The 12485-nt window shown below is 35.8% G+C and overlaps 1 protein-coding gene across 2 annotated transcripts in view; it reads right to left on the bottom strand.

Annotated features, from left to right (window-relative positions):
- The window catches only part of LRRC49 (leucine rich repeat containing 49), a 48206-nt gene that overhangs the window by 35169 nt on the left and 552 nt on the right, over nucleotides 1-12485 (bottom strand). For both annotated transcript variants that reach the window (XM_057398837.1, XM_057398827.1), the window contains exons 2-7: nucleotides 11942-12004; nucleotides 11319-11406; nucleotides 10442-10639; nucleotides 8772-8871; nucleotides 7676-7879; nucleotides 5185-5251 (exon numbers count right to left, since the gene is read on the bottom strand). In XM_057398837.1, coding sequence (XP_057254820.1) covers nucleotides 5185-5251; nucleotides 7676-7879; nucleotides 8772-8871; nucleotides 10442-10639; nucleotides 11319-11406; nucleotides 11942-12004 — 720 coding nt within the window. The remainder of the gene's footprint in view (nucleotides 1-5184; nucleotides 5252-7675; nucleotides 7880-8771; nucleotides 8872-10441; nucleotides 10640-11318; nucleotides 11407-11941; nucleotides 12005-12485) is intronic.

Consider the following 12485-nt stretch of genomic DNA (forward strand, 5'->3'; position numbering starts at 1 on the left):
TATAATTAATACCTTATTTTAGAGATTCAGGTGATATTGACAAAAAAACAAACCTCCAAACAAAGCATGGCAATCAAAATGGCAGTAATATCTATTGCCCCTTAAAATTACTTTTTACTTCTAGAAATGTATCTGTTTCACAAAGGCATTTATTATTACTCTGTTGACACAATCTGGATTAATTTCCTGCTGTATTTCTCAGAGCAACCAGCTCAAGGACCTCTATCTAGATATGTATTTCTGATAGTGGTCTGGGATCTGTCCTCTAGCATGTATCCACACATTTATGTAGGCCATGCAAACAGCAACACATTATGGAGAAAAACCTATGCTATATGATAGAAAGAAGGCAGCAAGTTTTCCTGTGGAAAAGACTTCAGCCTTCCACAATGTGTGGCAGTGCATCCAAGGATACAGTGCACAAAGCTACTAACAAATATAATGAATTCCCTTTTTAAACAGAATGATCATCTGCTGGACCACCCCAAGCTCCCTTCAACACTGTGTACTCAGGGTACACCATTCCTCCTCAAAGCTGCCAACAGCAGACAAGCAAGACAGTGACTGATATCACCCCTTCCTAGTGACAATGAAACTTTATGATGCTTTAGACCAGTACAGGCCTGGCCATGCCAGCTTCCAGAAAGCTTCTAGAAGCTCCTGGGAAAGTAGAAGAGGTTAGGTAACTGTTATTTAGCAGTTTGAGAAAGCATACCCTTGTTGGTAATTTTCATATATATATACACATATATGTACACATACATAGATATATACATACATGTGTATATAAAAGCCTATGACACGACCTGAATATGCTGCTATAAAAAGTATTTCAGCAATTTTTCAGTTAAAAAGGCAAAACCAAAATTACATAACATCTTAAACCAACCTTTGATTCAACTGCTAACTAGTATGCATTATCCTTTTTTTGGGTGTTATACGCAGAAAATAATTATCAGGATACAAAAATACTACAGCTGAAGGAATAGAAAATACCTCCATTTAGAACAAGCTATGTAGACAGAAAGACTTGTAAAAGCAAAGCCAAGAGGAGACGGGTAGCATGAAGAGCATAGACCCCTGCAGATGTCTGCTTAGGTAGAATTACAGCACGCCACAACATAGAATATTAATCTTGGCATTTTACGGCTAACACAAAGATAAGGATTTTATCAGCAATGTATAGAGTTGCACTTTTATGACTTTGTTAAGTTTTAAGATTAATTTTACTGGATTTGCTGTTTCAGTTATGCACCCAACATATGAAGATACACCAGCTTTTAGTACATGCTGTTAGGTGCAGATTGGATACAAGCCAAAACTGGAGAAAACCACCATTTTCTTGTTTGCTTGAATGTTTGAATACTTAGATATGAAATAGATTTACTTAAAAAAATGGTTATGTGCCCCAACCATCAATAAACTACACAAAAGTTCATTTTATAATACACGTTTTGAGATCACTGAAAAGAAGTTTATACCTGAAAAAAAAACCCACAAGTTGCCTTTTCTTTTTTTTCTTTTACTTATATCCTTAAACTTTTGGCAAGGAAAATTATTCACAGAGTAAACAGAAACAAAAAAATAATGACTTCTTAAAATGTAAAGCATTATAAAGTGAATTTCATTCTAAGTGAAGTTAGACTTCATTCATTCTAAATAGACTTTTCTCATTCTAAATAAAGTTGAAGTCTTAACTTGACTCACTTTAATGAATTAGTTCACTGGAAAATGGGGTAAAGTCCATTTTAACCCTACCTAAAATAAAAAAGGTTTTAAAAAGAATTTATAGGAAACATACACCATTTATACTATTTACCTTGACAACAAAGCCAAAGCCAACAAACAGCATTCTCTCCACAGTGCACAGAAGCACTGTTTAGAAATTAAATGTTCAGTTCAAAATTAAGCAAAAGCTGTACTGCATTAAATAGCCAGGCTGCTGCCAGAGATTCTCTTGCCCTTCTTAGACAGGTGGATCCATGATGTAGTATTTTATGTCCATATTAGTGTTTTAATAATCATAGAAACAGAGTCTCTACATAAAAATGAAACGTTATTAAGATGCTGTGTTTTTTTACAATTTTATACTGGGTAGCAGTAAAATCAAAAGCCTCTCTAAATCATGGAGAAAAGCAGGCTAAGAGTAGTAATATGACAATTCACATTTTGTCCTTTTTGTAAAGCACAGGTATTGAGTGCAGTATTTTATTAGGCGTTACTTTTTTTTTTTAACTTTCTTTTGGATATTTATTGTACGAAGGTATTTTCTTTAATTACTAATGCATTTAAAACCTTGATTTGGAAAAACAAAAGCCATACAAGGTTTATTATTAGGTACTGTGGAATACTATACCTCAGTGTTTTAAAGCACATCCAGTCACCAATACACTTCTCACTTTTGTGGGAGAAGTCTTAAAGTTCAGATGAAACCATATTATCTGAAAAACCCAGCTCCCAAATAAACCAAAATACTTTCCCAGAAGAGTACAAAAATGAAATTTTCCTCCTCCTGTTTTTCCTCACCTCCAACCTCTTGGAAACATTTCAGTCTTTTAAGTTTCACAATCTGCATTCCATCTATGGGACTGATTTATACCCAGAGAGAGAGGGAGGGAAGATAAAGACTAAACCAGGAATCTAGCTTTTCTCTTAACTGCTACTACTCCATGAACATTAAAAAAATAAATAATTTCTACCTAGACTCTAGCACTTTTTTTTTGAAAATAAGATTAACAATATTCATATTCTGGACATATCCTATTTGAGTATTTCTGTTCTGAATCTACTGAGAGTGACCACTGAGATTTCTTACTTTATACAGAAATACTGTGCATTACGGAAGAGTTCACATTTTTTGTTAGTCTAATGCATTTCAACTAGCTTTAATACAGCTTACACACATGATTTCATTATCCAATGATCATCTGGGATCACAGGTAACATCTAAGAGATATTGTTCATTATTAAAAATAGCTTTGAACACCAATAAAATAAAATTATTGCAAGCACCTTAGAATATTCCCATAGCAAATTAAACTACTCAAGTAAAAAATGAAAAAAATTTGGTCAGATATTATGTTAGGGATATTACACGTAAGATATTTTAGTATTGTAAATATGTCCTATAAGATATACAAATGATAAAGGGGAAAAATTGCAGTTAAAAGACTAAGTTTTCTTGCCAGACATGTGAGCACCTTCAATATCCTTGGGAAGAATCACGTAATACCACATTCAAAGAATCAATTTGGTAGCATGACTTGCCAAAAGGCATGAGGAGGATTTACTGGAATCTGCTATAACCTGCTATATTGAATTTTATGGGTTTTATTTAATGACATCAGACAAGCCAGATCATGAAAACAATGGAAAGACTATGGAAAAATTCTGTTCTGTATTATAAGGAGTGATACTACTGTTGTAATTTATATTCCATAGTATATTGTAGTGGTAAAGTTATTGTTGCCAGGCAACATCATATAAATGGTAGCATTTTACTTATATGACTCTTCTCATGTACTGGAGTCTAATAAGTTAAATTGCCTTCTGGAATTACATCATGACAGAGGAAAGCTAGCAACACCAGAATCACTGAATGCAAGTTCACTCTTATCTCAAGTAAACCGTATGCAAGCAACAAATACTCAGCTAATCCTCCACTGCAATAAAAATCACTCGCCAAATATTCTCCCTTTAACAGAACTGTCTTTACAACTAAAAAATTGTGTTTCCTCATCTTCTATTAACTAAGGCACAGCAATTTCAAAAGGCAAAACCCCTAATCAAAACAGAGCTGCTGAAGGCAGACAGGAAAAAGAAAAAAAAGTTCCTAGGAAAACTTGCAAAGCTTTTAACTATAAAGAAACAGAAAGATAATTTATTAATAGAAGTTCATAGTCTTTAGTTGATCTTCCCATGAAAAATACACCAAGCCTACCAAAAAAAAAAAAAAAAAAGAAAAGGCAGAAAACAATTCATTCTATTTCCTAATGTTCCTAACACACTCCTGGCAGTGTTCAAAGCCAGGCTGGAGAGAGCCCTGGGCAACATGGTCTAGTGTAAGGCACACCTGCCCACAGCAGGGATGTTGGAACTAGATGGGATCTTAAGGTCCTTTCCAAGCCTAACCATTCTAGGATTCTGTGATTCATGCCCTTCAAATGCACATCTACGATTTACATCTTCTGAAAAAGAAAAGCATTTCTTATGCTCCAGAGATTTACTATTTAACTCCTAATACAGGATTTGTTATGTCCTCTGGACCAAAGCAGGCCTTTACTATGAAGCTGATCTAGCACCAGCCAGTTGGCACTATGCCCAAAACTCCTAATAAAGTTCTAATTAACACAGAGGGACTCAAACAGACACATTTCCATTCCCCACTGTCAAGCAAATATATAATAAAGAAGACAGAGAAATCAGTTATTAAAACTCTCAGAACATGAATCCAGAAAACGCACTCACTGGTCTCATATAGTCACAATAACCATACCTTGTTTTCAACAGCTCAATTATGGAACATTTTCTATCATGTGTTTTAAATTTATTTTAGAAAAGAATACTGTATCTGGCTGGCACATAATACACCATGCTGCTTCTGATATAGCCATTAGCCAAGAATCTTCGTCTCCTATTTAGTACAGTTAAAACTTTAGGCACCACTTGAAACGAAAATGACTGCTTAGTGTCAAACTGGGGAAACTGAATAGACATAAAGCAAATGAAGACCATTCAGAAGCATGAATGATCAATCAAGAGCTTGGAAGCAATGGCTTTTTCCTGTACAAATTTTAGTCTTCAACAGATATGAAAGCAATCTTGCTCTGTAAGATCAACAGTAGGAACAACACAACTATTAATGGGATCTGAAATTTTTCTATGACTTCTAAGATTATGTTACTTTAACACCACAACTGCTTATACTAGATTACTATTCTGTAGGCGTGAGTGCTATTACACTCAGTTGACTGCATTTTAATCACTAACTTTCCAGAAGTACAATGCTGAAAGGATAAGAGACTTGATACCAAATTCAAAATAACATCATGCCACCTTTTATTGATTTACTGATTTCTGTGACCTCAAGAGTTGCAAAATTTGCTACCAGTTCCCTTTCAAAGCAGCAGTTCTGTAAAAAAACACAGGAAATGCATGACATCTAAGCAGGTTATTGTACTGTACCTGATTTCCATGAAGATCTAAAACATCAAGACTTTTTAGGTTGTCCAGATTTGAGATCTTCTTTATTCTGCAAGATTTCAATTATGACATAAATATTTTTCATATTAGATAAAAAGTATTATTCATTTTCCAGCTAATACAACACTTGGCCATTTGTTCCTGCCTACCAAGAGTAACAGAAGAATAAAAAAGTTCTGAAACAGGTTAAGAAAAAGAGTTTATGCCTTTAACTATCACCTTCCTTTCTGTCATTAATGTAATAGCAGCAGTATGTACATGGTGCTTCTAGGAAGATGAAAAGGGAATTAATACTTGCACCACTTGAAAACAATGTCAACAATCAACCTATCCAGATACCTAAATAATAGTAACAGTTTCCACACACATTATTATTGGCAAACAGCTAATTCAAGCCAGAAAGACTACAGCAACACTAGCTTTTGACAGTTTGAGATTCAGAACACAGAATTCTCCCCCATACCTCCCCAAAACCTCAGGCTAACAATGAAACATGAACAAAAAACCACCACACACAACCAACCAACCAACAACAACAACAAAAAAAAAAACAACCAAAACAAAACTGAAAGCCACTGGCTGTTTCTAGACAATACAGATCTCTAGATTTGGCACTATTTCTTCTCCGACTGTACAGCTTCATTGTCTTTTTCTGCCCTGCCCTATCTTCTCAGGTGCCAAACCTATGTTATTATATACTCAACAGCATCATCTACTGGCTGATGATATTAAACATCATGTGGGTTACGCATTTTTTTCAAGACTAATCAAAGATCACACATCTATATCAAGCTGAAAACACACTGTTAACAGCTGCGTCTGATCTGTAATCATTTATGAGAAAGTCTTGTCCTACCTTAACCTCTAAACCATACTTATATGTAAACAAAGCATAGAGCACTCTATGTAGTTATGATTTGGACAGTAATTCCTTAAAATTACTGCTCCCCCAATATTTTCCTATACACAAAATTAATTTCTACAGGTGTCCTGGGTTCAGCAGTAGCAGTCGTGTTTTTCCTTTGTGTTAACTGGTGCAGTGCTGTGTTTTGACTTCTAGCTTGAGAACAGTGTTGGTGAAGCCGATGTTTTCGGTTGTTGCTAAGTGATGTTTACCCTGACCAAGGACTCTGTGAGGCTCATGCTCTGCCAGGGAGGAGGGGAAGCTGTGAGGAAGCAGAGACGGGGCGCCTGACCCGGGCAAGCCGGGGAGGTATTCCATACCACAGCACGTCATGCCCGGGGTGGGGGGTAACTGGGAGTTACCCGGAAGGACAGGGGCTTCCGGGTGGATGGAACTCGCTTTCTTGGCCGGTGGTATCGTATTCTCTTCCCTTGTTATTTTCCCTTATCATTGTTTTAGCTGATAGTAGCGGTGGTGATTTGTTGCTGGACTGTTCTTGTCTCAACCCGTAGGAGTTGCACTCTCTCGATCCTCCTCCCCATTCCTCCGGGAGCGGGGAAGGGGAGAGCCCCGGTGCGGGGGGGGGGGGGGGGGGGGGGGAGACGGACACAGACCTCGATTGTTGTCAGCTCGGCACCACTCACTGGGAGCGAGTGAACAAGTTACCTAACTGGGTTTAAACCACGACAACAGGTGAGATCTGTAATATAAAACCAATTATCTCTGTCCTTGATCAGAATAAGCATTACTTAGCAACAACTGAACCATCAGTGTGTTATAAGCATTGTTTTCAGACTAAAGCTGAAACAGCACTGCACCAGCCACTAGGAAGAAGAGTAACTGTTCACAGCTGAACCCAAGACAGCTCTAATAAGATACAGCACAATTGTAAATTGCCAGTTTTGAATGCAGGCTGAATTAGGAGATGCATTCTTTATAAACTGCACATGACTGAAGTTTGTTTACCAGTTCTTCCTTTATTGAATATAAAGAAAATAAGAAAACTGAACAAAATCAAAGCACAAACCTTAGATGTGTCAGCAATTCCATAGATACTTCTATTAAATTAAAGGCTACAAGATTTGAACTGTATCTTTAGAAAGCAATACAACTAGCATATTGTATCTCCCAACAGAATAGAATCAATAAATAAGCAATAAAATTCACGATTCACCTGCCTGATTTTTTTTCCTAAAATAAACACATCAGGCAGAAATATTTTTCATAGGTTAAAGAATCAACAAATACTGAAGGTGATGTGAAAAGAGATTCCACCTGCCACAAAAATATGAGAACACATATTAAATACTCAATCAGAACAGAAGATGAGATGAATATACATAAGTATTTCGGAACTGTTACTAAAATTTATATAAGAAAGGAAGTTTATGAACAATATTAGGAGCAAAAACTGCGTGCTTTCTCAGTGGGATTGCTAACACTTAGATAATGTTAGGGACCAGGTCACTGGTCACACAGCCAATTCCAACTCTGTAAGTAACAGAAACACCTCACAGTTGTTACACCACAAAGAAGTAAGGTGCTTTAAGTTAGTTTTATTAATGTTACCTGTTCTTTCCCAACAAAAGGACTCTTAGGGATCTCAGAGTTGAAAGCCCACTTATTTCTTCTATCTGGTTATCATACAAATCTAAGAAAACAAGATGCTGCAGATTAGAAATATTTTGGATCCGGGTTATAAAATTATGTTGGAAATTCAATAAGCGAAGATGATCTTCCCCATCAATAACTGGGCACACGGTCAGTTTTTGCCTGGAAGGAAAGAGAAACAAAACAACCCACATGTAAGTAACAAACTGGTAACCCACCTTCTGCTCACCCATTCTGACTGAACCAAGAAAGTATTTTAATTAGTTTGCTAATTAAATTCAGTTAAACAAGGCAGTAACTCCTTACTCTAAAAAACAAAACAAAACCAAGAACCCCTAGCATGAAAATGTAGTAGAAGTGTTTCCAAAATTCTTTGAACCTCTGTCCTCTTCAGAGATTTGCATGCTACATGGAAACTACACGCAAGTTGCACGTTATGACCACGTTAACATTTCAACAGATGCAGCCTGACAATTTTTTATTTTTTCATCAGCTTGCCCAGATCAGAATTCAGTATTCTACGTCTACGCAATTTTATTTTGGTTTACAGAACTTAACATTTGAAATATAAACGCATGTAACACTAAGTGTTTATGTGAAGAGTAAAAGATAGGGGAAATTGAGCTAAAATAATTATTATTTTAGGATGATTCCAGAAGGAGTCCTACTAACCTGACAAAACTTTTTGGACTACACAAACTTACCCCCAACCGAACAAACAAAAGTTCTACAGTTAATACATCTGATTAGAACTAATGGAGACGTAATCTTTCTCTATGCGTTATGTTCGTGACCTTGGATTCGACAGTTAAGCTACCTCTTCAAGTTTACACTGAAAAGCCCTAACTTTTTAGACGACTGCTGTATGGATATATTCATCACAAGGACACTCATACAGAATTTCTCTATGGGACACAGCTTTCAAACATACACAAAAACAACCAACAAAAACAAACCCCCCACTTATACCACTGACCACAGGCATTACCATCACTTCAGACCATCAGACACAAGAGTTGCAAGCTATGGCATTTGCGCTCCACAACCTTCTCACCTTTCCAGCGTAAGTCTATCACAGTTCAGTATTTTTTCTTCAGCAGTACGATGCAATACAGGAAATGTTATTGATGAACTGCTCCCAAAATTCGTGTTATCTATTGGGAAATCATACAGAGAATATATGAACTACTACTTTGTAAAATCATTTCATTAACTAGAGATAATAAAAGCAGGATTTTCTCCCTTATTAAAAGTGAAGTTACACAGAACAGGAAAGTGCTTTTTGTCCTTATTCAGTACTTTGTAAGTTTTCTTTCCTTTATCTTTTTTTCCTGCTACATCCCTTTACATCCTCTTTCCAAAGCACATCCATTTGTTCCATTTCTGAGATATGTTTCTCAACAATCTATTGTAAGCATATGATTTCATAGATGGTTTTGTTTGGGTTAGAATTACCCAGTGATGTTTTAAGGTAAGGTTGTATAATTTAAGGTTGTATAATTTGTTCCAAATTGATACAATTTCAGTATCTGAACTTGAAGAAGATAGTATCTAACTTAAGATGAACTGAAAGATACAGATCAAGTAGATGTTGATAGAACTAGAAACTAAAGCACCAAAATATTGAAACAGTCCCAGTGAGCCACAAACAAATGCAGTCTTTTTAAACTAAGTATGTGCGATTCTTGGTAATCATTGGTATTATTATTTCACTCCATTATCAAGAAACCAGCAGCCCTTTAAAACATATTGACCAAGCGATCCATCTTCATCTATTTTGTTAAAACAGGGAAGAAGGAAGATGGCTAAAAATACCTGCAAGATAAATCAACAAATGTGTCCTGTGAACTCTGGCATTTTTGGAAAAATGATCCACTGAAAACTATCAGTCAAAAATAGAACATTGTGCCTGCATACTACCACAAAAATAGAGCATCTTCTATGAGTTTGCTCACAATCCCCCCCATTCTTTTTCTTTTCCATCAAATAAATCAAATATGTTAATGGAAAAACATTAATTCTTCAATAAACAAAGATAACTGCTCTACTATTACATACAGCAAGTTCACTGTTGTCCAGAATATGCTATTAGAAGACATATCTACTTAAGTAAATCCTTTTGTTGTTCAGTTTAGAATCTTTTCAGTGCTACCCTCTAATATTTTATCACTAGCTACTCTAACAAACAAATATAATAACTAACATTCTCTACCTATCCTTCAAAGTGAATAAAACTGGAAGGAAAAAAAAAGAGATAATCGAGATCAAAAGCAATCAATTAACATTGTTGCAAAAGCCTTAAATGAGTTGCGTTGCAGGTTTTTAAGCCAATAAACATAAAACTGGAAATGGAGACCTAAAAATCATGACCTGATTGCATGACCTGATGGCAAGTACAGTGACATTCATCTTCTAATGTCATCTTCCTAAAAAAAATGTATGAAAGATCCCTATTACTGCCCTCTCATTGAAAAAGGGTTTATAAAAGCTGGTATTTAAATGCATACATTATATATTGGAAATTATTTCTAGTGGCTTCCCAACAATGATCTATTAACCATTCTTAATACTCAAAGGTAGCTGTAGGCAACACTTGCTATTCAGCTGTACATTCTGACAGTCAGAGAAAGCACATCTTATAGGTGATAACTTTTAATAAGACACCCAGTATTAAAAGAACAAAACCAGAAAGACTAAGAAGATGAGAAAAGTTTTCACTGTTACCTAAAGCATGCGAACTGATACTGTGGCTGCTTTGTCGAGATCTGGACTTTGTAGGTGTGTGAATAGAAGTCTCACCAAATCCTGATAAAGAACCTGTATTCTGCTTCAACTCCAAACTAGAAAGTTCTGTAAGACTGGATGGTACTGGAAGATATAGCTGCTTATTACGCACCAAAGGACTTAATAATCTTTGGTCTCCTGTGCAGGGAACAAAATCAATCCACAGACTTACATTCACTCCATAAGTTGCATAACATCCCTAGAAATCAACCCACCCTGAACAGCTGTTCATCTTTATTTTTTACCAGAAAGAATAAAGAATTGTCATAGTAATTAAACTGATCTGCTACCCAGTCAATCACTGTTTTCATAGGGCAGAGAAGCAGCAGTGTGTCAAGAAGCATTGTGTGTCGAGGCTCTTTCAGGCTTCACCAGTTAGCAGTGGTATCACCAAGTATCTTGCTTTCCAAGGCCAAAAGCATACAGGCACAATAGGAAAACCCTTTCTTCATATCAGGGTTAGGAATTAGAAATAATTTTGTTAAACACACAATAAAATGTTACAGTAGAAAACTGCATGGCTTCTGAGGGAATGTATCGTAGGGCACTTGACGGACTGTGGCTTTACAGGTAGAAGAAAGGATGTCCTTCCATGGACGCACTGAGGGACAAAAAGTGATGAGAAAAACCATATGCATTGGGCAGTAGAAGGATAACAGGTTCAGGACATGATGAAGCAGTAATTATACTGAACTACTGTAGCCAATTAGGAAAAGGTGTCACTCATATATTCTAATCATAATTCAGTCTTTCTTTACTATTCAGTTAATCAAAAGAGATACAAAAGACAAACAAACCAAACTCTACTGAATATTACCTTGCCTGCCCAAATAGTTTTTTTCCAGATCATGCTGCAGAAGTCTGTTGTGGAAAGATGACTGTTCTTTATTTATCTTAAATTCAAACTGTAACAAGACAAATGTTAAGTTATTCAAATGCAAATGACATCTTTAAACAAGCACAACCTTAGTTAACAACTGCTTTTTCTAAGAAAACCTTGCAAACACTTAAAAAAAATTACCATTCCAGTAAAACCAGTAAAAATTCTACTGAAATACTATGACTGAACAGTTTCACTGTTGGAAACCAAAAGAGAAACATTGCAGTTACCTTGTCATTCATCTGCAGTAGACTAAATAAAGGGGAAAAAATCCCAAACCACCACCCATTAAGGAATATCATAATTACAGGAGCCAGAAGTACAGATGAAAGCATAAGAAACTGTATATAAAGTTTACAACAGGCTATAGCACATCCCTGTGGTTCTACTTTGTGTCTTTTTAATAGGATGAAATAAATAACCAAAATACTATCAGATATTATATTAAAAATCAACATATTGTTACTGACAAGGTAATTCTTATCTGAAAGCCTACAAAATCTGGCTGCAAATACGACTTCACTAATTACTGTAACTGTTACAGAGAAAGCAATAATTACTGGTTTGCTTTTATCTGCTATTGATGAGGTCTGAATAACCAGCTGAAGACCACAATTATTAACCTGCAAGTCAGAAGAAAAGACACAGAATATTACATTTTTCGAAAACACTTATCAATACAAAAAGATCTAGTATTTTTTAAGGATGTAGGCATTTACAACAGCAAAATAGCCCAAGAAGGAACTATTCTGAAGAATACTTCAATTACACTACATAACACTAGATAATTTATTTTTTAATTATTTTAGTTTCAAAAAAGTACTGAAAGCATGTTTTTCATGGCTATGTTAGCCTCATTATGAGGAAAGCAAGTGCTTACGTTTAAATATGAGACCTTTTTTAAGGCAAAACGTACTGGTCTTTTAATAAGATTTCTATGACAAAATGCAGCACCTACCTTCTAAATAATCAAAAGGTCTAACAGAAATATTTAGCCAAGTGACTTACAGATCTACTTCCCAGCAAATGCCAGGAGGCATACAAACAACGCAAGGGAAGCCAGTCACGACACAGTGAACCCTCATGGGGCTCCGCCAGCCGCCA

The sequence above is a fragment of the Pezoporus wallicus genome, unplaced genomic scaffold (assembly GCF_028554395.1).
Source record: "Pezoporus wallicus isolate ANWC-B61680 ecotype Strahan unplaced genomic scaffold, APGP_CSIRO_Pwel_v1 contig_3952, whole genome shotgun sequence".
Lineage (NCBI taxonomy): Eukaryota > Metazoa > Chordata > Aves > Psittaciformes > Psittacidae > Pezoporus > Pezoporus wallicus.